This window comes from Pantherophis guttatus, chromosome 14 (assembly GCF_059756535.1).
Source record: "Pantherophis guttatus breed Tessera chromosome 14, ASM5975653v1, whole genome shotgun sequence".
In the NCBI taxonomy this organism is placed as follows: Eukaryota; Metazoa; Chordata; class Lepidosauria; order Squamata; family Colubridae; genus Pantherophis; species Pantherophis guttatus.
Genome location: NC_142076.1, coordinates 18,826,753 through 18,853,188, shown reverse-complemented (window position 1 = coordinate 18,853,188; position 26,436 = coordinate 18,826,753). Strand labels below are relative to the sequence as shown.

The 26,436-nt window shown below is 46.3% G+C and overlaps 1 protein-coding gene and 1 long non-coding RNA gene across 3 annotated transcripts in view; one reads left to right on the top strand and one right to left on the bottom strand.

The window, feature by feature from the left end:
* Positions 1-26,436, bottom strand: part of RNF216 (ring finger protein 216) — a 75,136-nt gene that overhangs the window by 28,461 nt on the left and 20,239 nt on the right. The window contains exons 9-13 of the mRNA XM_034436573.3: positions 25,013-25,152; positions 23,927-23,977; positions 21,706-21,843; positions 20,380-20,528; positions 18,993-19,071 (exon numbers count right to left, since the gene is read on the bottom strand). Coding sequence (XP_034292464.2) covers positions 18,993-19,071; positions 20,380-20,528; positions 21,706-21,843; positions 23,927-23,977; positions 25,013-25,152 — 557 coding nt within the window. The remainder of the gene's footprint in view (positions 1-18,992; positions 19,072-20,379; positions 20,529-21,705; positions 21,844-23,926; positions 23,978-25,012; positions 25,153-26,436) is intronic.
* On the top strand, positions 9,202-16,698 carry LOC148112119 (uncharacterized). Of its 2 annotated transcripts, none has more exons than XR_015729860.1 (2): positions 9,202-9,709; positions 15,250-16,698. It is a non-coding gene; the product is annotated as an uncharacterized LOC148112119 (long non-coding RNA). The 2 variants fall into 2 exon arrangements; XR_015729859.1 differs by lacking the exon at positions 9,202-9,709 and adding an exon at positions 13,395-13,916.

Here is a 26,436-nt window from a genome sequence, read left to right as displayed (position 1 = left end):
ATCTATCTATCTATCTATCTATCTATCTACCTTATCTATCTATCTATCTACCTTATCTATCTATCTATCTATCTATCTATCTATCTATCTATCTATCTATCTATCTATGTATCATCTATCTACCTACCTACCTACCTACCATCCATCCATCCACCTATCTATCATCAATATCTATCATTTTATCCCCCTCCCCTCTCTCTCTTTTAATGATTTTGATGAATCTTCCTTCCGTGGATTCTAGGAAATTGCCTTCATTAGATCCTTATCAACCTCAGAGATTGAAGGTGAAAAGCAAGCTAAAAAAAGTAAAACCGTACAAGTAAAACTTCCTTCTCTTTTGTCCCGCTCTCGTCGTACGCTGAATAAAATAAATAAATAAATAAATAAAAACAAACTAAGGGAAAAAAATGTGGCCCCGAACAGCCAAACTATTTGAGGAAGGATATCTGTGTTTTGCCACCCATTTTCTTTCTTCTGCTCCTGTTTTCTTGGAATAAATCTTTGCATTTGTTATCTTTCATCGGGAAAGATCAGAGCGTGTGAACGTAAGGTAATATTATACTCAACAGACACGGAGGAATGGAGACAGATAGAAAGCTGCGCTCAATTCAAGCCGGCAAACCACAACGGATGTGAAACCTGAGCTAACACACCATTGTGGATTGCATATGAAGGCACCGTTTGCGATATTAAATACCGGAGTTTTAAAAAAAGCTGCCCATAAAATACCCCAGAGTTTGACAAGAAGCAACTTAAGAGACAGCATGAAACTTCTCGTTAAATGTTACGTAAGAAGAAGAAAAACCCCAACGCCCACCAAAAAACACCCCAAATCCTACAGCCCAGCTGTGAAGAACTTTTAACAGACTTATTGCTATAAAATTAAAAATCACAGGCAATCCAAAGCAAGGAGAGATTCAATCTGGAAATAAGAAGAAATTTCCTGACAGTGAGAACAATCAACCGAAGGAACAGAAGTTGCCTTTGGAAGCTGTGGGAGCTTCATCACTGGAGGCTTTCAAGAAAAGACTGGACTGCCATCGGTCAGAAATGGTGTAGGGTCTCCACCATTGGGGGGGGTTGGACTAGATGACCTACGAGGTCCCTCCCAACTGTTATTCTATTTTATTGATGGGATTACAGCTGGATCTCGTTCTCCAAAGGGCCGGAAGGATCAGGCACAAAATTCAGAAGAAATAAAGAATGCTGCTCTAACAACACAGCTGTCAAGAGCCTTGATAGCACAGTGGTCTAAGCACTCTGTTATTAAGACCAGCTGCCTACAATTACTGCAGGTTCGAATCTCTCCAAGGCTCAAAGTTGACTCAGCCTTCCATCCTTTCTAAGGTAGGTAAATTGAGGACCCAGTTTGTGGGGGCAATAAGCTGACTTTGTATAAATATACAAAAGGATGAAGGCTATTGCTTAACGCATTGTAAGCCGCCCTGAGTCTCCGGAGAAGGGCGGCATATAAATCAAATTAAAAAAAAACAAAAAACAGTGCATATTTCCCATACAGTGTTAGGAAATTAAGAGAATATTTCTCAGCACAGTTCCAAACTTTTTCGGAGGTTGGCTTCTCAGCCCTGAAATCTCACAATTGTGACAACAACACCTGCCCAACGACGAAGGTCATCACCCCCCCCCACCCCACCCCAGAGAATAATTGCCCGTTGTGGATCGCTTATTTGAAAAACGACCTTGGAAGAACTTGGCTAAGTCTATTTTGCCCCTTCGGACCAGCTGTGTCTTTCTGAAAACATCGCCAGATGTTGGAAGGGAGTGACCAATCTTTTGTTCCCCTGAAGGACAAAAACAGGCAAGCTACATTTTTTTTCTTTAGAGCAGCAGGACGCCCATTCTCTGCAAAAGCCACGTTACTCCAACTATTGGGAGGTGGGGGGGTGTTTGGCGAGAATTGGTAACACAAATTTTCAAAATCTAGGGTTTTGGAGCCTCCTGCTGGCCGTCCCTGGTCTTTACAACCACTGCAGAAATCTGAAAGTGCAGTTTCTCCTCTAGAGGGCCGTATGCCTCTTGAAACTCAAAAAAAACTAGATTAGAAAAGGAAGCAGTTCTATTTTTTTCCCCCCCTACCACCTTCATCCCTGCAGGGAAAACGTCTGGGATTACCTAGAACAGGGGTCAGCAACCTGCAGCTCTGGAGCTGCGTGTGGCTCTTTCAACCCTCTGCTGCGGCTCCCTGTCATTCAAAATATGCGTCACAACCGCCAATGTGCGACACCCGCCGGCACGCGATTTATTGAGCTTTTCGAGAACCATGGTTATAATCCAAGAAAAGTTTCAGAAGAAAACAGAACGTTTAATTCAACTACAGTCGCTGAGGAAAATAGTCAGGGAAGGGTTTTGTGGCTCCCGGTGTTTTCTTTTCTGTGGGAAACGGGTCCAAATGGCTCTTTGAGTGTTTAAGGTTGCCGACCCCTGCACTACACACTGTCCCATCCACTACACACTGACCTAGAAGAAGATATTCATGCGGAGAAGACAGAAATGCACGCAAGTCTCCTGACCCTCTTCAAAAATTACCCGAGTTTGATTTTTGCATGCGCCGAAGGGGAACATACAGAACCGGTAGTAAAAAAATGCTTTAAAGATCAGCTGAGCGACACGCAATCATCGGAACTTTTTTTTTTTTTTACTACCGATTCGGCGAACCAGTAGCATTTTTTACTACTGGTTCGGGCAAACTGGCCCGAACCGGTAGCATTTCACCCCTGGTTTCTCGCCCTCGTGTAAGGACATAACCATCCCCAATCTCGCCAAACCTTCCTTCCCTTGAGTGCCCCTCTGTCTCTATTACTACGAGCGTATGTTTAAATTAAGGGCTTAATTGGTTTACTTTTTTTTTTTTACCTTGCTTATTTAATACGTTATAATCAAACGTGGGATTCCCTAGATCATGCAGTTTCCAATTATTATTTTTTTCCCCAGGCAATTAAACCGTTAGTTTAATTGAAAAATCCAAGGACTACTGATCCAGAGCCAATGGATCTAATGTTGGGCTGAATTCAAGCGAATTTTTCTTTCCCTTCACCCAATTTTTAGGGGGCGCTGACTGAAGAAAAAAAAAAACCCCGGCTCGGTGTCCCAGACAGACGATAAATATTTTGAATAAAATAAATGCCATCGTAGAGCTTAACCATGAAACGGAAAACCACTGCGAGCTGAAAGGAATTAGGATTTTCCGTTCCTTAAGAAAGGCGCTGAAGAGCGAGCGTTTATATTTAAAACGTCGTCTTAAAAAGATGCAATTCCTTGCAGGATTGAACCTGGGTCGGTCACTGGGACCGGATGTTTTAGTTTTCCGAGCTTTCGGACTCGTCCTGGAGCCCATCCACGGGGAATTTCTCTCTCACCAGAATGTGTGAGCTTTGGGCTAATCTATGTGTAGTAATTTATATGGTGCCTGGTTGCGTGTGGCTTTTTAGTTGTGGATTGGGATGTTGATGGCCGGTACATACGTTCAGTTTTGCAGCTTACTAAGATTGTTGGCCGAGCAGGCACAAAAACAGCCAGGGAAATGATTAAAAACTTGGGAAATGGGCCCCTTGTCAGTCAACAGGAGTGTTGACTTACCACCAGCTGATCAGGTACTTAGGAGCTGAGGGCTTGGCAGCACAAGGAATAGGTCACCAACACCCCAATCAACAATTCTTCCTCCTCCTCTTCTTCCTTTCCCAACATCTCCCCCGCAACACTGATGATGTTCCCTAGCTGGGTCATGAAACGTCTGAAGAAAGCCACCAAGGTTCTCAGGGAGAACCAAGGACCCCATAGTCGTCCTCTTCCTCCTCCTGACTCTCCTCCTCCTCCTCCTCTCCACAAATCCCACTTCCTTCTAGCACTGATGATGTTCCCTAGCTGGGTCATGAAACATCTGGAAGAAAAGCACCAAGGTTCTCAGGGAGAACCAAGGACCCCGTAGTCCTCCTCTTCCTCCTCTTGACTCTCTTCCTCCTCCTCTCCACAAATCCCACTTCCTTCTAGCACTGATGATGTTCCCTAGCTGGGTCATGAAACGTCTGGAAGAAAAGCACCAAGCTCAGAGAGCATCAGGGACCCCGTAGTCCTTCTCCTTGTTCTCCTCCTTCCTTTCTCCACCACTCGACCCCACACAACCCACTCCTTCCTAGCACTGATAATGTTCCCTAGTTGGATAACGCAACGTCTGCAAGAAAACAAGCAAGCTCAGGGAGCACCAAGGACTCCTCGTTTCAACCCCGAGCTACAAAAGTTCTCCCTTTTTGAGGGTTTCCAATTCAGGATTTTGCAAAAGAAGCAGGCACTAAGAGAACGGAGTGAAGATGAAAGCGCCATCACTGGTCAAGAGAAAAGACCCGGTTCCTTCGCCATTATTTTATTTTATTTCGCCATGTAACACCGCTCCTGCGCGAGCTGCACTGGCTCCCGGTGGTCTTCCGGGTGCGCTTCAAGGTGCTGGTTACCACCTTCAAAGCGCTCCATGGCATAGGGCCTAGCTATCTTCGAGACCGCCTGCTGCTACCGACGGCCTCCCATCGACCCGTGCGCTCCCACAGAGAGGGCCTCCTCGGGGTGCCATCAGCCAAACAATGCAGGCTGGTGACCCCCAGGGGGAGGGCCTTCTCTGTGGGGGCACCTACCCTCTGGAATCAGTTGCCCCCCGAGATAAGGAGAATCCAGGACCTCAGTGCCTTCCGTCGTGCCCTTAAAACCCATTTTTTCAAGCAAGCCGGGCTGGCTTAAGAAGAAATTTTTAAATGTTTTTTAAATGTTTTAAATGTTTTAATTGGTAGTGAGTTTTAATTGGGCCAAATTTATGTATCTTTTAATTGTTTTTTAATATTTGTCCTGCATGTTTTTTAATTCTGGCTGTACACCGCCCTGAGTCCTCAGGGAGAAGGGCGGTATAGAAATTCAATAATAAATAAATAAATAAATAAATAAATATTTTATTCGAGAGAGGCAAAGACCTTGAGCTGGCCTTTGGCACTTCTGTTAGAAGAAAAAAGAACGAGAGCCAGCCAGCTCCCAAGATGGCCTCTCCTGCCAGCTACACACGAGGGCGGTTTAACCTTGAATCCCCCAACTTTGTTAACCGTTCCGCTTAAAACTCCTCCTGCATTATTGATGGCGGCGCATCAAGTCCAGCCATCACGCTGACGTTTTAAAACTGCTCTTGATCGGGGAAAGAGAGCAAGCAACCCCAGCGCTCTCGCTAAAACATAAGCCGGCCCAAGAAAATAACGGAAGAGCCGTGTAAGGAATGGCGAAATTAAGGCCTCTCGGTCAGCGGTGAAAATCCTCCGAGTTTTGCCACCGGTTCGCTGCATGTGCAAATGTGCTGCTCGCCAAACACGTGCTCTGCGTGCGCGAGCACGGTACACACCAAAGGCACACTGCACGCCAAACACATGCATGCACACCGCAGGCGCTACCATAGAACAGCGTGTGTGTGTTCGTAGGTAACAGCTGTGCGCGCAATTTAGATTCACTAGAAAGCAGGATTTCCTGCTTTCTAGCGAATGTAAATCGTGCGGCACAGCTGATCGTAGGAAATACCAGTTCCAATGAACTGGTAGCGTTTTTTTTTACTACCGGTTCTCCCGAACCGGTAGCATTTCATCCCTGCTCTCGGTCCATCAAGCAACACCAGCATTTAAGAGCTTCTAAAGATGGTCAACAGCTCTCTTGAGGTCCTGAAGGAACAATGGCTCCCTGAAAAATTGCTTCCGTAAGAAGGCTCTTATTCGTAGCCATCTGTCTGCAGATGTGAACCAGAAAAGCTGGATGGAACATAAGTTCTTCGAATCTTGGCTTCTATGAACGGGGGGAAGAATACGCGGAAACATGGAAGGGACCTCCATCTCAGACCACAAGAGGTTTTTTTTTTTTAAAAGATCAAACGTCAAGATTTTTAATTGGCGAGGGGACCATCACGCAAGGAAATGATAACCAGAGGGCTTGGTTGACGTATTGCTCGGGTTCACAACATCAAGCGGCCTTGGCTTGAGAGTTCTGTAATTTTTAACTACTGTGGCTTGTTAAGCCATGATTTATGGTTCCGTGGGGCATGTTAGCTAAGCCGCTGTGAACTTATTCATTAAATCTTACGTTATAACCGTAAGCAGTTGCTGAATGCCTTGAGGGGCAGTTGGAGATTTTAATCGGGGACACCTCGTTCATCTAGGGCTGGTTCTGAAGGCTCCCCAAAAGTCGTCTTACAATTTATTTATTTATTAGTTTGATTTATATGCCGCCCTTCTCCGGAGACTCAGAGCGGCTTACAATGAGTTAAGCAATAGCCTTCATACTTTTGTATATTTATACAAAGTCAGCTTATTGCCCCCACAATCCGGGTCCTCATTTTACCTACCTCAGAAGGATGGAAGGCTGAGTCAACCTTGAGCCTGGTGAGATTTGAACTCGCAGTAATTGCAGGCAGCTGGCAGCTAAATACTACTTTAACAGTAGTTTAGTCCACTGCGCCATCAGGCTCTTATCAATTGCTGCAGAACCAATCAGATCTACTTGCATATTCAACTTTAAAGTCCTTGATAACACCATTTTTTCCCCCCAACTAACTCTGTCCTCTCCAAAAGGAGAATATTCGTAGCTCGAGGTTGACATGAGAGATCCTTGGTGCTCTCTGAGCTTGGTGGTTTTTCTTGTATACATTTCATGACCCAAGCAGCAGCACTGATGATGTTACCTAGTTGGGTCATGAAACGTCTGCAAGAAAACAAGCAAGTTCAGAGACCCTCTATCTCTACCTTCTTTCCTTTAATTCTTGTAGTTGGGACTATCTAGTTTATCTCTGGAGAATACACAGACTCCAAGGTGCAGGCTTCGTCCAATCCTAATCTTCTCTCTTTCTACCTCCAACTCATAAAGACACCTGAACAAGATGCGCTGATGTTCTTCAGAAGCTTCCAAGCGCCCCTCTCTCTATTGGTAGACCCTGTCATCTGCACCTCTATAACTGTCTGGTTTGGCTCTGCAACCCAACAAGACAGACACAGACTTCGGAGGATCATTATAACTGCAGAAAAAAAAATTACTACCAACCTGCCTTCCATGGAGGACCTGGATACTGCACGAGTCAAAAAGAGGGCTGTGAAAATATCTACAGACCCCTCGCATCCTGGACATCAACTGTTTCAACTCCTACTCTCAAAACGACGCTATAGAGCACTGCACCCCAGAACAACTAGACACAAGGACAGTTTTTTCCCCGAACGCCATCACTCTGCTAAACAAATCATTCCCTCAACACTGTCAAACTATTGACTAAGTCTCCACTACTATTAATCTTCTCATCGTTCCTATCACCCATCTCCTCCCACTTGTGACTGCATGGCTGTAACTTGTTGGTGTATCCTTATGATTTATATCGATTGTTTCCTAAGTATGATTTGATTGCTTATTTGTACCCTATGACTGTCATTAAGTGTTGTATCTTATAATTCTTGACGAATGTATATTTTCTTTTTATGTACACTGAGAGCGTATGCACCAAAGACAAATTCCTTGTGTGTCCATCACACTTGGCCAATAAAAAACTTCTCTCCTCTTCTTCTCTTCTTCTCTTCTCTTCTCCTCCTCTCCTCTCCTCTCCTCTCTTAATTCTGTTCTGTTCTGTTCTGTTCTGTTCTGTTCTGTTCTGTTCTGTTCTATTCTATTCTATTCTATTCTATTCTATTCTATTCTATTCTATTCTATTCTATTCTATTCTATTCTATTCTATTCTATTCTATTCTATTCTATTCTATTCTATTCTATTCTTGCTTACAAAGGAGACACACACATATATACACACACACTCACACTTAAGAGTTAAACTCTAAGTGCAAAGGAAGCAACACCGAATTTCAGGTCCTCCCCGAGCTATCACTTCCTCCTTCTGCTCCACAATGTTCCCCTCTGAAGAAAGGGGTTAAGCAAGACAGCTGGACTTAATTCTGTGACCAAATTAGGAAACAAATGACAAAGGGCTCTCTAAGATCATCACAAGACACACAGTGTGGCCCAGAGCTTCGCATTGGCCTTTCTGGCTGGGAGTGCAGAATGCAGCAGCTGGACGCTGCCCACGTGAGGCCCAGCCGTCCGAGCATAGCTGTGGAGGCAGGCTGGCAGCCCCAGAGCTGATGGTGGCTGAAGTGCCTTCTTCAATGTTCATGGAGGCCACCGAGTTTGGCCTCCATATCACATCCCTCTAGAACAGTGTTTCTCAACCTTGGAAGCTTGAAGATGGGTGGACTTCAACTCCCAGAATCCCCCAGCCAGCGTTGCTGGCTGGGGGATTCTGGGAGTTGAAGTCCACCCATCTTCAAGCTACCAAGGTTGAGAAACACTGCTCTAGAAACTCCATATCCAAGAGCAGGATACCAGAAAAGTACAGGTAGAACACAATGGAGCCCAACTTTTACGTTGCTCAGTGACCACAATTGTTGAGTGAGTTTTGCACCATTTTATGACTTGCCATAAGGGTCGCGCGGTGGCTCAGCGGCTAAGATGCTGAGCTTTTGTCGATCGAAAGGTGGGCAGTTCAGCGGTTCGAATCCCGAGTGCCGCGTAACGGGGTGAGCTCCCGTGACTTGTCCCAGCTTCTGCCAACCTAGCAGTTCGAAAGCAGGTAAAAAAAGGCAAGTAGAAAAATAGGGACCACCTTTGGTGGGAAGGCAACAGCGTTCCGTGGGCCTTTGGCGTTGAGTCATGCCGGCCACGTGACCACGGAGACGTCTTCTGACAGCGCTGGCTCTTCGGCTTTGAAACGGAGATGAGCACCGCCCCCTAGAGTCGGGAACAACTAGCACAGATGTTACCTTTATCTATGAATTGCCATAGTCGTTAAGTGAATAACTGCAGTTGATAAAGTTAGTAACCCGGTTGTTAAGCGAAATCTTGTTATTCTATGAAACTCAACGGGGGAAGGCAGACTAACTTAACAATCACGTTGCTGACTTCACCCATGCAGGGGTTCGCTTAACAACGGCGGCAAGAAAGGTCTTTTAACGTAGCAACTTTCTCGTTCGGCGACGTAAAATTTCCGGGCTCAATGACGATCACTAAATCGAGGATTACCTGTTTAATCCTACCCATACGGGCTGTTCGAACACTTAACGAAGTTCCTACGATCTCGCCTTCTCCTTGGCCCGAAACAAGAATGACCTCACTCCAGAGAAAGTAACTGAAGCCGTTTCTCCCCCCCCTTGGAACGTAAACATTTCTGCGGGCCGCTTGGGATAACTTGCTAGGGAGGTTTCACCCTTTGAAGAGGTGTGCACGCGTTGTCAGGACACGAAGCAAGCCCACAACCTGCGTGGCGGAACTGGGAACCCTGGTTCAAGTTAGCCTGGAACTCTCCCGGGGGGGGGACGCCGGAGGAAAACCGGATATTCTCGCCTCTCCTTGGAAAAAAAAAAAAGCAGATTTATCGTGATTTTAAAAAAGGCTGTTCTGCTAACGGGTTACGAATTCTCCAGGTTGCAGATACAACGAAGGTTCTCCGGGAGCAACGGAGGAGAATGAGGTGTGCGAAGACTAGGCGACGAGGGGAAGGTAGTTAACTCTGCATTTTTTGCAAACTGTACAATTCTTGCAGACGGCGGGCTGTTGCAGGGAGGGGCTGCCAAGCCACGTCTGATATTCTAGCAACGGAGGAACAGGAGTCCTATACGCTGGGAGGGGACGTGGTGAGCTTCAAAAGGTGAGTGAATGAGGTGAGTCATTTCCCCGATATCAGCCTTTGGCTCACTTTATTTATTAGATGTCACCCTGTCTTTATTTTTTTATTTATGTACAGATGGCTCAGGGTGGGGGAATATTGATAATAATACTCATTCTCTCCCCGTTTTCCCCACAACAACCCTGTGAGGTGGGTTGGGCTGAGGGGGGGGGGAATGGCCCAAAGATACCCAGCTGCCTTTCATGCCGAAGGTGGGTCTAGAACTCACAGTCTCCTGGTGATTGGCCCAAAGTCACCCAGCTGGCTTTCATGCCTAAGGCGGGACTAGAACTCATGATCTTCTGGTGATTGGCCCAAAGTCACCCAGCTGGCTTTCATGCCTAAGGCGGGACTAGAATTCACCGTCTCCTGGTGATTAGTCCAAACTCACCCAGTGACTTTCATGCCTAAGGTGGGACTAGAACTCCCAGTCTCCTGGTGATTGTTCCAAAGTCACCCAGCTGGCTTCCATGCCTAAGACTGGACTAGAACTCACTGTCTCCTGGTGACTGTCAAAAAAGCCACCCGTTCATGCTTGAGGCAGGACTAGAACTCACTTTCTCCTAGTGATTGGCCCAAAACCATTCAGTTGATTTTCATGCCTAAGGCTGGACTAGAACTCACACATCTCCTAGTGACTGGCTCAAAGTCACCCAGATGGCTTCCACGCTGGGATGGGGAATTCTGGGAGTTGAAGTCCAGACATCTTAAAAGCTGCCAAAGTTGGGAAACACCGGTTTATAATCCTCCCCAACTCTACGGCTGAAACGTTACGGGGGAGGGGGGGAAGCCCCCAAAGCAGTATTCAACTTTGACTGGCCTAACAAGGTAAAGGTTCCCCTTGCACATATGTGCTAGTCGTTCCCGACTCTAGGGGGCGGTGCGTATCTCCGTTTCAAAGCCAGAGAGCCAGCACTGTCCGAAGACGTCTCCGTGGTCATGTGGCCGGCATGACTCAACGCCAAAGGCGCACGGAACGCTGTTCCCTTCCCACCAAAGGGGGTCCCTATTTTTCTACTTGCATTTTTTACGTGCTTTTGAACTGCTAGGTTGGCAGAAGCTGGGACAAGTCACGGGAGCTCACCCCGTTACGCGGCACTAGGGATTCGAACCGCCGAACTGCCGACCTTCCGATCGACAACAAACAGCCCCCCAAATACCAGCGTCTCTAGGTCACTGTCCTTCTAACCTTTTGCCCTGGAAATGAACAGGCCATTAAGGCAGGACCTCACCCTGTCTGGACATCGGCTCTTCCCCACCTGGGACCCTGATTTTAGGGAAGCCGAAGCAGCTCAGTCATGACTTCATGCTGACAAACCCAAGCCTTTTTCTGCCTTAAGAAAGTCGCTAGGAAGGTCAACCACAGCTTCCTGCTTGAACAAGCCCTGAAAAAGCTCGGCTGGAAAGACGGACAAACGGCTTTGCCTCTTATGGATATATTTTTTCCGACTTGATCCGGCACCGAAGCCGAATCATCTTCTCGCTGGATGGCTATATATGGAAGGAAGAGTAAGGCAGAACCTCCATCAATCCCCCACACACCCCCCTGCGAAGTTTCACTTCCCAAATCTGCCCCGATCTATTTTTAATTCCGGGTTTTAAAAAAAAAAAAAAAAAAATCTCGTTTTTGGAAGGTATGGGATAGCGCAAACCCCCGCTAATAAATGCTAAGTTTGGACAGAGAGAGAGAAAAAAAAGAATATATATATATTTAAAAAAAAGAAAGAAAAGAAAAAGGGAGGAGTGCGGAGAGAATCAAGGCAGCCTTCTTCCTGAGAAGTCAGATCCCAAATATGTTGAGCTTCTTGCGGCTGTTTTGGAAAGGGCTCAAGTTATTCAGCCTTTCGGGATTTAAGGATTGTTACACGATTTACATCTGAAAGGACTCTATTGTGGGAGGGGGAAAAAAAAGAAAAGCTCAGCTCTAGTTCGAAAGAAGAAGAAAAAAAACAGGAAGAGCTGAGCTACGGAATGTCTGAAAACGTTGTCTGAAAAACGAAGGTCTCCCGCTTGAGTTGGGAAGGGGGGGTTGGTCTAGAACAGGAGTCTCCAACCTTGGCAACTTTAAGCCTGGAGGACTTCAACTCCCAGAATTCCCAGAAGCTTTGCTGGCTGGGGAATTCTGGGAGTTGAAGTCCACCAGGCTTAAAGTTGCCAAGGTTGGAGACTCCTGGTCTAAAAGAGCTCCAAAGGTCCCTTCCGACTCTTGTTATTCGGGTTTTCTGCAAAACCGTTTTGACCGGAGTAGAAAGAAAAGAGACATATTGCTGGAGAAAAGCGAGTTATTCCATAAGAGAGGAACATCTGGAAAATGGACCACATCTGGTTAGCAAGATTCTGAGTGTCCCCGTCCCCCCCCCAAGGAGACAGTTACGGATCTTTAAAACGAGCTCAGTTGCATGCAAATTGCTTCCTTTCCAGTCCAGGTGCCAAGAAGGTGTACTCAAACACACACAAACACACAAAATATTCCCTGCCACCAAATCCCATTGTTCTGATTTATTATTCCTGGTTCTCTGCTTGGCCCATAGCATCAACCGCAGGGATGAGCTGCTGAGGGTTCGTGAGAACCTCTAGCTAAAATTCTGTGCAGTTCGGAGAACCCCCAAATCCTTTTTTTTTTTTTTTTTACTTTTAAAAGCATTTTTACGGCCGAAGTTGTTGTAGAAAAAATGCTTTTAAAAGTTAAAAAAAAAGCCTCTTGATGATCGTGCAGCTCATCTGGGATCGTCAGAGGCTTTTAAAAGAAAAAAAAAAGCTTTTTTTTTTCTTTTAAATGCCTCTGACGATCCAAGCCGAGTTGCCTGATTGGCAGAGGGTTTTTTTAATTTCAACTAAATCTGACCCTCTCTCCTCCTCCTCTTTCCCCTCCTTTTTCTTCCTCTCCCTTTGCCCTTTCTTCCATCTGTCCCTCTCCTCTCCTCTCTTCTCCCTTCCTACGGAGAGATGAACCGTTTTTTTTGCTGCCGATTTTACCGCGGACGACAGCAACCTAACGCTCCGGAACACCAGCCTTAGGTCTGGCCAGGAAAACTCACACATACACACACAGACACACACAAAGAGAGAGCACAATTTCTGCCTCAAGTCTTTTTCTCTTCTCTTTTGTTTCCTCCCTGGTTAGACTTTCAGCAACACCACGAAAAATCTGCTTGTCCTTTTAAGGTAGAAAAATGCCTGCCCCGACTGGGCGGGGTGGGGTGAAGAAGAGCCAACGCAGGCAGAAAACTTCCTTTTTCCTGCGGCTTTGGCAAAGGCTCAACGGAGTTGTGTTCTAGGCTGGGCTGTTCGGAAGGGGAACTCCACATCAGCAAGTAGAGAGAAAAGGGGGAAGGGGGGGCAGGCGGTGGGTGGGTGGGGAGGAAGGCAGAGCTTTGCAAAATCAAGACAAGTGGTTTCTCAGGAGGAAAAAAAAAAAGCCACTCTTTATGGGGTAAGACGCTGAGCTTGTCGATCGGAAGGTCGGCCATTTGGCGGTTCGAATCCCTGGTGCCGCGTAACGGGGTGAGCTCCCGTGACTTGTCCCGGCTTCCGCCAACCTAGCAGTTCGAAAGCATGGAAAAATAAAAAGAAACGCGAGTAGAAAAATAGGGACCACCTTTGGTGGGAAGGTAACAGCGTTTGGTGTTTAGTCATGCCAGCCACATGACCACGGAGATGTCTTCGGACAGCGCTGGCTCTTCAGCTTTGAAACGGAGATGAGCGGCGCCCCCTAGAGTCGGGAACGACTAGCACAACCCCCCCCGAAAATAAGCCCTCCCCGAAAATATTTTAACGCAGAGCTGGAAATCAGGTAAGACAACAAGAGGAGCCCCGTCTTGCTCCACGCGCCCCAAACTAATAAGACCTCCCCAAAAATAAGGCCGAGTGCTTATTTCGGGGTTCAAAAAAATATAAGACAGGGTCTTATTTTCGGGGAAACATGGTAAGAAGAGGTGAAAGTCCAGAGCTGCCGGACACCGAGGTAAATCAATCACCTTTGCGTACAGAAGGTCTCACTTTTAAACCCTTCAACCGGACATAAGAGGCCCCAAAGCCAGAAGGAGAGGCATTGCAGCACTGAAGTCAAAAGGAGGCATTCTTAATCCCAACGGATTAGAATTGAGCTCAAAATGCTCCACCGAGCAACGTTGAGTCATTCAAAGCAAGTTTCTGGCCACAGGAGTTTTGCTGCATCCAGCTTCGTTTGGTATGTTAGCCGTGCCTCCTTTCCAGTAACGAGATAATTGAGGTTTAATTAGAATGATGGCGGCAATTAGTCTCTCTTAGCGTGGAGGGCTCACTAGAGCGTTGGTGGGAGCAGGAAAAAACAGCAAAAGAAGCTGCTTTTAGGAAAGAAGCAGGGGACGGCTGTTTGTAATTCAGTTCGTTTTTTTTCTGGAGGGGTGTCTGTGCAATAGGGAACGAATGTTAGGATTTTGACCCTTAGGGGTGCCCCCAATGGTCAAGAGATGACCAACTCTACACATATCTAATGGAAAGAGTAGAGTAGAGTAGAGTAGAGTAGAGACTAATAAAATGTAGAATATATAAAATATATAGAATAGAATAGAATATATAAAATAGAATAGATTATATAGAATAGAATAGAGACTAATACAATATAGAATAGAGCAGAGTAGAATCTAATACAATGTAGAATAGAATATATAAAATAGAATAGAATATATAGAATAGAATAGAGACTAATACAAGGTAGAATAGAGTAGAGTAGAATAGAGACTAATACAATGTGGAATAGAATATATAGAATAGAATAGAAAATATGAAATGGAATGGAACAGAATAGAGAGTAGAGAGTAGAGAGTAGACGGTAGAGAGTGGAGTGGAGTGGAGTGGAGTGGAGTGGAGTAGAGTAGAGTAGAGTAGAGTAGAACAGAACAGAACAGGAGTAGACACTAATACAATGTAGAGTAGAGTAGAGTAGAGTAGAGTAGAGTAGAGTAGAATAGAATAGAATAGAATAGAATAGAATATATAGAATAGAATAGAAAATATGAAATGGAATGGAACAGAGTAGAGAGTAGACGGTAGAGAGTAGAGAGTAGAGAGTGGAGTGGAGTGGAGTGGAGTGGAGTGGAGTGGAGTGGAGTGGAGTGGAGTGGAGTAGAGTAGAGTAGAGTAGAGTAGAGTAGAGTAGAGTAGAGTAGAACAGAACAGAACAGGAGTAGACACTAATACAATGTAGAGTAGAGTAGAGTAGAGTAGAGTAGAGTAGAGTAGAATAGAATAGAATAGAATAGAATAGGAGTAGACACTAATACAATGTAGAATAGAATAGAACAGAACAGAACAGAACAGAACAGAACAGAACCAGAACAGAATAACAGAGTTGGAAGGGACCTTGGAGGTCTTCTAGTCCAACCCCCTGCTTAGGCAGGCAACCCTACACCACTTCAGACCAATGATTATCCAATTTCTTCTTTAAAAACCTCCAACATTGGAGCACCCACAACTTCTGGTGGCAAGTTGTTCCACTGATTAATTGTTCTAACTGTCAGGAAATTTCTCCTTAATTCTAGGTAGCTCTTGACGTACCACCATTCCTTTAGCGACCGTTCAAATTTCCAACAGCACTGGAGAAAAAAGCGACTCGTGACCATTTCTCACCCTCATGGCCGCTGCAGCATCCCCATGCTCAGGTGGTCCAAATTCAGAAGGCTTGGCAACTGACTCGTCCTTGTGACGGTTGCAGCCTCCCAGGGGATCCCCCCTTTTGTGACCTCCTGACCAGCGAAGTTGACGGGGAAAGCCGGATTCACTTAACCACCGTGGCAAGAAAGGTCGCCAAACGGGGCAAAACCCGCTTAATGGCTGCCTCACTTAGCAACCGAAACGCCGGGTGTCCTTGGGGTCGTAAGTCGAAAACGACCGACATTGTCGTGGTTGCCAGGCGAGGTGAAAGGGAGTTGGGATAGATAGATAAATAAATAAATAAATAGTTAAACGACCCGTATTCTTGGCTTCTACCCAGCCTCACAAAAGGAAGATGGGCAAACTACTCTCTCTTTCATAGATGAATTATCACCATGGCAACCGCATCCTTCACCTTCTGGTCCTTCCCAGCTCAGTGGGAAACGCTGCAGTGACTTGTGCTGAGACTGCAAAACAGAAACAAGACTTTTCGGGCCCATACGGGGAAACTGCACCGAAACTGCTGCCGTTGTCGGCAAGTTTACCGCCGTTGTTGAGAGAGACACAACACCACGCATCCTTGACCGGTACGTGGCCGTCACATCTGATGAAGCTAAGGGGCCAACGCAGAGACTCACGACGCTTGCCATGTCTTTTGGGGAGGGGGTGTCACGTGATCCCCCTCCTCTGCAACCTCCTGACGAGCAGAATCAACGGGGAAGCCAGATTCGCTTAACAACCGTGTGACTCATTTAGCAACGGCAGGGATTCGTTTTAAGCGCCGCGGCGAAAAAAGTCGAAAAATGGGGCAAAAGTCACTTAACCAATTTCTCGCTTAGCAACGTCAATTCCGGGGCTCCGTTTGCGGTCGTACGTTGAGATCTACCCAGTCGTGGGATTCAGCCGGTTCGCACCAGTTCGGGAGAACCGGTTGTTAACTCCCTGAGCAGCTTGGTGAATTGGTTGTTGGGAGAACTTGCATCATTAGGGCAGAGAACCGGTTGTTAAATTATTTGAATCCCACCCCTGGATCTACCCCGTATATCAGAAATCAAGCTTGATGAACAAATAACAGGACAGGCTCGACATGCATTCGCGGAGAAGGAAATCATTCTTATTGGACTTCTATTTTATTTTATAAGCCAACATTGGAAAGAGAGAGAGAAAGAAAATCTGAGATTCAATGCACAAAGTTTTCCCCCTTCCTTTCTTGTCTTAGATGTGGCTTTCTGGATGAAAGCATCTGTTTTCTTGGTGTAACTACTAGGAACTTTAATTACATCCAAATTGGGAACACTGGTTCGAATAAAATACAGCCAAGAGTCATAAAACTAAAACCTGATTTTGTTTTGCAAGTCCTTGTTTAAGTTAGCCGCAGTTTGTTAGACGCCAAAACAAGCCACGGGTCACTTATAATGAGGAATGGGTAGTAAACGGTGATTTATGTTGGATCCGAAGCAAAATTATTTCGGCCGGAGATGCTGGGATCCCGGCTTTCAAAGCTACTCAAAACGAGATTAAAATTAGAAACCCTTTTAAGGCTTTGGGGTATTTCAAAAGCAAACATTTATCGATTCAATACAATGCTGCTTCCTGCACCACATGGTTTTCCGCTGCCATCAAAAGCCATAATAAAACAGTCGGATCTTTTGCCCCCAACTCAAATCAAGAGAGAAGTGGGTTCAAACCCTGAAGCCAGCTCAATACACCGTGGTTTTTCCCCCCCGATAAACAGCTTTTTTGCATTTAGAAAGAAGAATTCCTTAGAGAAAGGGTGAAGTTATACCAGGGGTGAAATCCAGCAGGTTCTGGAGAAACGGCAGCGGAAATTATGAGTAGTTCGGAGAACTGGCCAATACCACCTCTGGCTGGCCCCAGAGTGGGGTGGGAATGGAGATTTTGCAATATCCTTCCCCCAGGAGTGGGGAGGGAATGGGGATTTTGCAGTATCCTTCCCCCAGGAGTGGGGAGGGAATGGGGATTTTGCAGAATCCTTCCCCCAGGAGTGGGGAGAGAATGGGGATTTTGCAGTATCCTTCCGCTGGAGTGGGGAGGGAATGGGCCTTCCCCAGGAGTGGGGAAGGAATGAGGATTTTGCAGTATCCTTCCCCCAGGAATGGGGAGGGAATGGGGATTTTGCAGGGTCCTTCCCCAGGAGTGGGGAAGGAATGGGGATTTTGCAATATCCTTCCCCTGGAGTGGGAAGGGAATGGGGATTTTGCAATATCCTTTCCCTGGAGTGGGGAGGGAATGGGGATTTTGCAGTGGAGTGGGGAAGGAATGGGGATTTTGTAGTATCCTTCCCCTGGAGTGGGGAGGGAATGGGGATTTTGCAGTGGAGTGGGGAAGGAATGGGGATTTTGCAGTATCCTTCCCCACTCCAGGGAATGGGGATTTTGCAGTATCCTTCCCCACTCCAGGGAATGGGGATATTGCAGTATCCTTCCCCCAGGAGTGGGGAAGGAATGGGGATTTTGCAGTATCTTTCCTCTGGAGTGGGATGGGAATGGGGATTTTGTATCCTTCCCCTGCCACGCCCCCAGAACCGGTAGTAAAAAAAAATTTGAATTCCACCACTGAGTTATACCATACGACAGATAACTGAACAAAAGAGGTCTAAAATGCTGGTGTGGTTTATTTCGGGTTTTTTTTTTGAAATAGGAGGCTGCGTAGAATTCATTCCTCACTGTGGATTAACCAATGGTGCCATCTAGCGGCTTCCATCCCTAAGTGGACTTTTGTGCAGTTACACGCTTTTTAATCAATGAGACTGTCCCATTAAATAAATAAATAAATAAAAAGCTTTCATTGAGCAGATCCTTTTCCAGAGCTAAAAATAAACCCCCATTCCTGGGCCAGCCAGCAATCGACGGCTGGCTCAGGAATTCTGGGAGTTGAAGTCCATGGGCTGCTGTAGTTGCCCTCCTCTGTTTTAAGTCATGGGGAAATAGATCAAGGGTGGGTTCTAATTTTTTTTTTACTACCAGTTCTGTAGGCGTGGCTTATTTTGTGGGCGTGGCTTGGTGGGGGGGGTGTAATGTGACTGGGTGGGCATGGCCAACTTTTTCTTTTTTCTTTTACTTTTAAAAGCATTTTTTCTACAACCTTAAGAGGTTGCAGGAAAAAAAAATGCTTTTAGAAGCCTCTGACGATCAGGCAACTCAGCTGGGATCGTCAGAGGCTTTTAAAGGCATTTTTTTCCCCATTTTTTTTTTTTTTTTTGCAGAAAAAAATGCCTTTAAAAGCCTCTGACGATCCCAGCTGAGCCACGCAATCATCAGAGGCTTTTTTTTTTTAATTTTTAAAAGTATTTTTTCGGCTGAAGAGGTTGTAGAAAAAAATGCCTTTAAAAGCCTCTGACGATCCCAGCTGAGCCGCGCAATCATCAGAGGCTTTTTCTTTTATTTTTAAAAGCATTTTTTCGGCCGAAGAGGTTGTAGAAAAAATGCTTTTAAAAATAAATAAATAAAAAAGCCTCTGATGAGGCGCCGGGGAGCTGCTCTTTCCGGTTTCCGATACTCCCCCGCGTGCGCGCACATGCTTCCATTTCGGCACCTTGGTGCCAAAAATGTTCGCCAACACTGTGCTAGGCGAACAGTCGATTTGGTTTTCATAAACCGGTATAACCTACCTTCCTGCAGCATGGATTGGGACAGCTGAAGCGCTTCACCTCCTTGTCCAGGAGAGCCGGGAAGTTGCAAAAGGGACACCTAGAAACCAGAGAGAGAACGAGTGAGGGGCTTTGAAGGGGAAGGTTGTCGAAAGCAAGGCATGGCAATGGCGATGCCGGCTGAAGTGCTGTTCTGCCCCAGCTACAGACCCCAAAGAACGCAGCACACACAAACTCTATACAAAGCTTATTTTACTCATATAACTCAGTCTTTATCAACCAAAGGCTGTTAATAAACTGTCTTAACAGCCTACCAGAATTGTAAGATAAGGTAATCATGGTCTTACTAGAGTGGTAGAAAGCCCAGAAGCAATTTTGCAGAGAATCTAGACACGAAGGAGAGTGAACTAAAGTTGTTCCCTACAGCTTGCTGCAATCGGCATTCCTCCTTAAATAGGCTAAGGGAATGGCCAATTAGCCCCAAGCCTTACTCTCGAGGAGACCTCCTCCTGAGGAGCCACTCCTGCCTTTTGGCAGCTCTGTGCGCCCGTGCATTGAGAAGAGGCTCCTCCTCTTCGTCCTCTTCACTTAAAGGAGCTTCTGGAGGTCCTGGCTGAATCCCTGCCTCTGGCACCACGTCTTCTCCAGCCTCCTCACTGTCCGACTTGAGCGCCAGCTGCACAGGCTGCTGGCGCAGCACCAGACCAGCCTCCTCGTTGTCGGAATCAGCTACAATCCGTACAGGCCGCTGATGGGCCACAACAAATGCGGACGTTAACAGCCACCCCGGCCTTCCTTCTCAGCACAGGTAATCCTTGACTTACAACTCAACTGCTCAAAGTTATACCAGCACTGAAAAAAAAGCAAAACGACGAGCGGTCCTCGCACTTAACGATCGTTGCAGAGCCCCGAGGATCGCCTGTTGGTGACCTTCCCGGCCGGCTTCTGACAAACAAAGCCAATGGGAGAAGCCAGACCGTGCAATTTCACTCAACAACTGCAGTGATTTGCTCAACAACCCCCAGGATGCAAAGGTCGTAAAATCGGGCGACCTTTCTCGCTTAGCGTGGGAATTCTGGGCCTCGATTTGTGACGTTAAGGAAGGAAAAATAACCTCATTGAGGTTCCTGGCCGGTAGAGAGATCAGAGGGTCTGCAGAAAAGGAGAACGGCATTGAGAAAGAGGAAACAGATGCGTTGTCACACACCTGGTTTACAGATGCCAAGACCAAGCTTTACTGAGCTCTTAAGAGCCAGGATTCGACATGTCTCCGACTCGCGATGTGGATTGGGGAGGCCCCACCAGCAGCCGCTACCACATAGAGAGCACCTTGAAAAGGTGGGAGGATGCTCCTAAGCCCCTCCCACACACACAAATGTCCCAATTCAGCCTGGACAGCAAGCTTTACCTGACAAGTTCATCCGCGCAAGCAGCCGCCACTTCCTCCTCGGCTTTTCTCTCGTAGTATTTACAGAGGATGTTTTCAGGAAGCACTTTCTCCAGTTCGGTGGCGGGGAAGGAACACGTGCAGCTCCCTTCCATGCAGCTGAGCTCCGACTGCGTTCGGGGAAGAAGGAAGAGGAGGAGGAGGAAGAAGAAGGGAGGACATGAAGGTTACAGGCCCGGAGTGAAGGTTGTGCATGTCAGGAGTTGGGGTGGCTCAGAATGCAGAACTGTAGGCAGACTATGCCCCACTGCCAGGAGTTCGATCCTGACTGGCTCAAGGTGGACTCAGCCTTCCATCTTTCCGAGGTGGGTAAAATGAGGACCCAGATTGTTGGGGGCAAGAGGCTGATTCTTTAAACTGCTTAGAAAGGGCTGTAAAGCACCGTGAAGCGGTATATGCTATTGCTTGGGAAGGAGGGAAGGAAGGAAGGAAGGAAGAAAGGAAGGAAGGAGGAAAATTGAAGACGAGAGGGAGGGAGGGAGAAAGCAAGGACAAGGAAAGAGGGGAGGGAGGAACGAAGGAGGAAAATTGGAGAGGGAGGGAGGGAGGGAGAAAGCAAGGACAAGGGAAGAGGGGAGGGAGGGAGGAAGGAAGGAGGAAAATTGGAGAGGGAGGGAGGGAGGGAGAAAGGAAGGACAAGGGAAGAGGGGAGGGAGGGAGGAAGGAAGGAGGAAAATTGGAGAGGGAGGGAGGGAGGAAGGAAGGACAAGGGAGAGGGGAGGGAGGGAGGGAGGAAAGAAGGAGGAAAATTGGAGAGGGAGGGAGGGAGAGAGAAAGGAAGGACAAGGGAAGAGGGGAGGGAGGGAGGAAGGAAGGAAGGAAGGAGGAAAATTGGAGAGGTAGGGAGGTAGGAAGGAAGGACAAGGGAAGAGGGGAGGGAAGGAGGAAGGAAGGAGGAAAATTGGAGAGGGAGGGAGGGAGAAAGGAAAGACAAGGGAAGAGGGAGGGAGCGAGGAAGGAAGGAAGGAAGGAAGGAAGGAAGGAAGGAAGGAAGGAAGGAAGGAAGGAAGGAAGGAAGGAAGGAAGGAAGGAAGGAAGGAAGGAAGGAAATGAGAGGCAGGCAGGGAGGCATGATTCATTACCCAAACTAGGTCACATCAGCAGTGTTAGTAATCCTCAGACTAGCACTGATGATGCTCCCTAGTTTGGGTCATGAAACATCTGCAAGAAAACCACCAGGCCCAGAGACCACCAAGGAACCCACAAGTCCTCCTCCTGACCTCCTTCCTCCCCCCACTCCACAAATCCCATCTGCTTTGGGTGGTGCCCTAAAGAGAGGCTCCTCACCTTCCCGGAGCCAAAGACGGCCTCCTGAGCGTATTTTATTAAGCATTCCTTGCAGAACAGGTGTCCGTCGGCGCACTGCGTCAGCTCTTCGAACGCAAATTCCCCGTAGCAGCAGCGGCATTCGATCAGCTGGCCATCCTGAAAAGCAGACGCCAAAGGGGAGTTCTTAGCAACTGTAGTACAGTGGACTAAAGCACTGTTATTAACAGATTAACATCTGCTGCTTGCAATTACTGCAAGTTCAAATCTCACCAGGCTCAAGGTTGACTCAGCCTTCCATCCTTTCAAAGGTAGGTAAAATGAGGACCTGGTTTGTGGAGGCAATAAGCTGACTTTGTATAAATATACAAAAGGATGAAGGCTATTGCTTAACGCACTGTAAGCCGCCCTGAGTCTCCGGAGAAGGGCGGCATATAAATTAAAGCAAAAAAAAAAAAACCTGCCTAGAAGTGGCTCCCTTCTCTTGGCACGAAGTTGCAACGCAGAGAAAGGGACACCTGCGTGAGCTCAACTCAGGCATTATCAAAGCCCGATCGGCTTCAAATGCACCTTGACAACACGAAACAAATATTTCATAGGCCCAATTCTGAAGAACAGGAAGCATCTGATAAACCATGGGTGGAAGAGGTGAAACAACCGAGTTAACCACGAACCAACATTGCTAACAAGTTGAACACTGAACATTGGGCGCTGTCTAACAAAATGAAATTCGATGGTGAAAAAAACAAAGGTTCTACATTTAGGCAAGACAAACAAAATGCTACAGGTACAGTTTATGTACCTTGCTCAATAGTGGTGACTGTGAGAAGGATCTTGGGGTCCTAGTGGACAACCATTTAGATATGAGCCAGCCGTGAGCAGCAGCTGCCAAAAAAGCCAACACAGTTCTAGGCTGCATAAACAGAGAGATAGAATCAAGAGCACGTGAAGTGTTAAATACTACTTTATAAGGCTTTGTTGAGGCCACACGTGGAATTCTGCATCCAGCTTTGGTCGCCATGATGTAAAAAAGATGTGGAGACTCTAGAAAGAGTGCAGAGAAGAGCAACCAAGAGGATTAGGGGACTGGAGGATAAAACATATATGAAGAACGGTTGCAGGAACTGGGTATGTCTAGTTTGATGAAAAGAAGGACTAGGGGAGACATGAGAGCAGTCTTCCAATATCTCAGGGGCTGCCCCAAAGAAGAGGGAGTCAAGCTCTTCTCCAAAGCACCTGAGGGCAGGACAAGAAGCAATGGGTGGAAACTAATCAAGGAGAGAAGCAACTTAGAACTAAGGAGAAACTTCCTGACAGTTAAAACAATTCATCAGTGGAACAACTTCCCTCCAGAAGTTGTGAATGCTCCAACACTGGAAGTTTTTAAGAAGAGGTTGGATAGCCATTTGTCTGAAGTGGTGTAGGGTTTCCTGCCTAAGCAGTGAGTTGGACTAGAAGACCTCCAAGGTCCCTTCCAACTCTTGTTATTCTATTGCATTCTATTCTAAGTCCTTGTTAGATTTGTGCGGAGAACGAGAGAGAGAGAGAAGAACCATTGCAATACAGAGGAAAGGAAATCATGGCGCTGAAACAGACCCCTTGGAAGATAAGGGAGCTAAGGAAACAATATCAATTCTTCACCCACAAAACTAAATGAAAAAGGAATAAATTTTAGATGGCTGATCCCGGAGGGGACCTGAAATCAATTGGAATACTAGAAAATATAGATTGGACTCTATCCTTAAAGCAGAGGATTTTTACGAGAGGCATACGAGTATTTTTGAAGAGAAAACACAAGGTGCACAAGAAGATAAAGAATTCAAAAGAAAACATGGAGGAAAAAAACCACATTGCTAACAAGTCCTAGTCCTTGACTTATGACCACAACTAGCAAGGGGAAATTTGTCGTTAAGTGGTACACTTGTTAAGCGAGGTATCACAGGGCCACCCCTGGTTTTAGGTCCCTTTTTTTCCAGCGGTCATTAAGTGAGTCACTGCAGTTATTAAAATGAATTATGTGGTCGTTATGCAAAGCTGGCTTTCCCCATGAACTTTGCTTGCCGGTCGCAAAAAATAGCGATCACGTGACCCCATAAAATCATGTTGATTGCCAAGCGCTCAAATTGTGACCGTGTGGACTTTCGGACGGCCGTGACTGCCATCACAGCTCGATGCAGCCAGTGTTTTTTTTTTCATAAAGCGACACAATACGATTGGTCAGAGATGCCTTCGGACTACTTACTTTTTGATACTGCTCCTCGTTCATCTGCAGGGCAAGAAGGAAGTCTGCATGCTGGCAAGAGAGAAAAGACACACTTAAGCACTGGTAAGAGTGAGAAATAGAGCATCTGTCTTTATTAGTGACTGGAAACCCCTTGTGCACCGTTTAAAAATAAACTTGTGATTTGCAATGGATGGGTGAGAAAGAGGACGGGGAAGAGAGAGGGAGGGGAAGAGAGAGATAAGAGGGAGGGGAAGAGAGAGGGAAAGAGAGAGAGGGGAAGAGAGAGCGGGAGGGGAAGAGAGAGGGAGAGAAAGAGAGGGAGGGAAAGAGAGAGAGGAAGAAAAAGAGAGAGGGAGGGGAAGAGAGGGAAAGAGAGGGAGAGAAAGAGAGAGAAGGAGAGAGAGGGAGGGGAAGAGAGAGCGGGAGGGGAAGAGAGAGGGAGAGAAAGAGAGGGAGGGAAAGAGAGAGAGGGAGAAAAAGAGAGAGGGAGGGGAAGAGAGAGGGGGAGGGGAAGAGAGGGAGAGAAAGAGAGAGGGAGGGAGGAGAAGAGAGAGGGAGAGGGGGAGGGAGGGAAAGAGAGAGAGGAAGGGAAAGAAATGATATTAGAAAAGTTTTTCTTTTTTATTGTTGCTAAACGTAATATTTCAAAAGTAGGGGAGAAAAATGAAGGGGCGTAAGGTTTATCACGTTTTTCTTAGAACATTTAGCTGAACTCTACCCTGTTTATCATTATTTCAGGTAGTAAAACCTCATTATTCAGGTTAAATTGCCGTGTTGGCACTTTGCGATAAATAAGTGGATTTTGGGCTGCGGTTTGGGCCCTCGGTCTCTTAAAAGGTTCGCCATCATTGTTATAAACTAATAAAAATTGTATATATAAAAAAAGAACCTGAATGATCGAATGAATGAATGAATGAATGAATGAATGAAAACAAATTACAAGTGTATCCCACTGAGAATACACAACTTATTTTAAGGAGTTTTTGCACCGTTTTTACTATACGTTCAACCTACAGTGCTCCGGCCTTTGATTTTACGGAGATATGGATGTACAAGAGAGGGAAGAAAACCCCATTTCCCCTCCCTCCCAGGGCTTGTAACTACCTCTGCCATCTCTTTGATCTTCTGTTCGTAAAACTCCCTCTCCAGCTGCACCGGGGGCAGGAGGGAGAGCTGGTCGTAACTCCTCCAGTGGCGCCTCTTGTTCTCCAAGAAAAACATGCGCTTCTCAATCTTCGTGTCACCTGGAGCATCGTTTGAAAGCCATGACGGGGGTGGTTAAAAAGGGAGAGAGAGAGAGAGGGGGGAAAAAAAGGAAAAATCAAATGCTTCTCTTAATGAAGAAGACCTTAAAGACGGAATCCGAGAAGCTTCTTCATCTCTGTAACTGTAACTGTTGGCATGTAAAAATAAGAGGCGATTTTATCCAAAGGGTCTCCACTTCAGTGTTTCAGCATGAATGTTTGAGAGAGACTGATCTGGTAGATCTTAAGGTGGGAAGTCTATGCAGATTCTCAGTCCTCCAGGTCATGGAGGCAACTCAACTTTCTTGTTTTTTCCTTTTGAAGACGTTTCGCTTCTCATCCAAGAAGCTTCTTCATCTCTGACTGGATGGTGGGGAATGGAAGGATTGATACTCCTTGCAGACAGCTGGTCATTTGCATCCTTTTAGAAGGCCGTTGAGGCCACTTGGAGGTTTCTCTGCAGAAGTTCCAAGAAGGCTCCACGCCCATTTGCACCGCTCAGTTGACTTGGGAGGACTCAGTTAAACTTCCCAGTAGCCTCAACGACTTTCTAAATAGAATGCAAACGACCAGCTGACTGCAAGGAGTATCAATCCTTCCATTCCCCACCATCCATTCAGAGTTGAAGAAGCTTCTTGGATGAGAAGTGAAATGTCTTCCGAAGAAAAAACCAGAAAGTCCCATTGCCTCCTGAAAAAAGCACCTTTGAGTCAACCATGATCTTGGATGACTTAAGAATCTCAACAGACTTTTCGCTATACAATTTGAGATGAACACCCTTTGAATGGTGCGGGAGTAGGAATGGATTTCCAGAGGAAAAAATGGCAGACTACAGGAACCATTAACACCCACTCAGGTGATCCTGAGGACACAGATAAAACTCCAAGTGGCCTCGACGACCCTCTAAAAGGACGCAGATGACCAGTTCTGTCTGCAAGGAGTATAATTTAATTTAATTTAATTTAATTTCCAATTTATATACCGCCCTTCTCCCTGAGGACTCAGGGCGGTGTACAGCCAAGATAAAAAACATAGAATACAAGTATTAAAACATTTAAAAATATATATAAATTTTGGCCCGAAAGTTAAAAAAATCATAAACTAATTAAAAGAATTTAAAAATTTCTTCTTAAGCCAACCCGGCTTGCTGGAAAAGATGGGTTTTCAGGGAACGACGGAAATCCTTCCATTCCCCACCATCCAGTCAGAGTTGAAGAAGCTTCTTGAATGAGAAGCGAAACGTCTTCAAAAGGAAAAAAACAAGGAAGTCCAGTTGCCTCCATG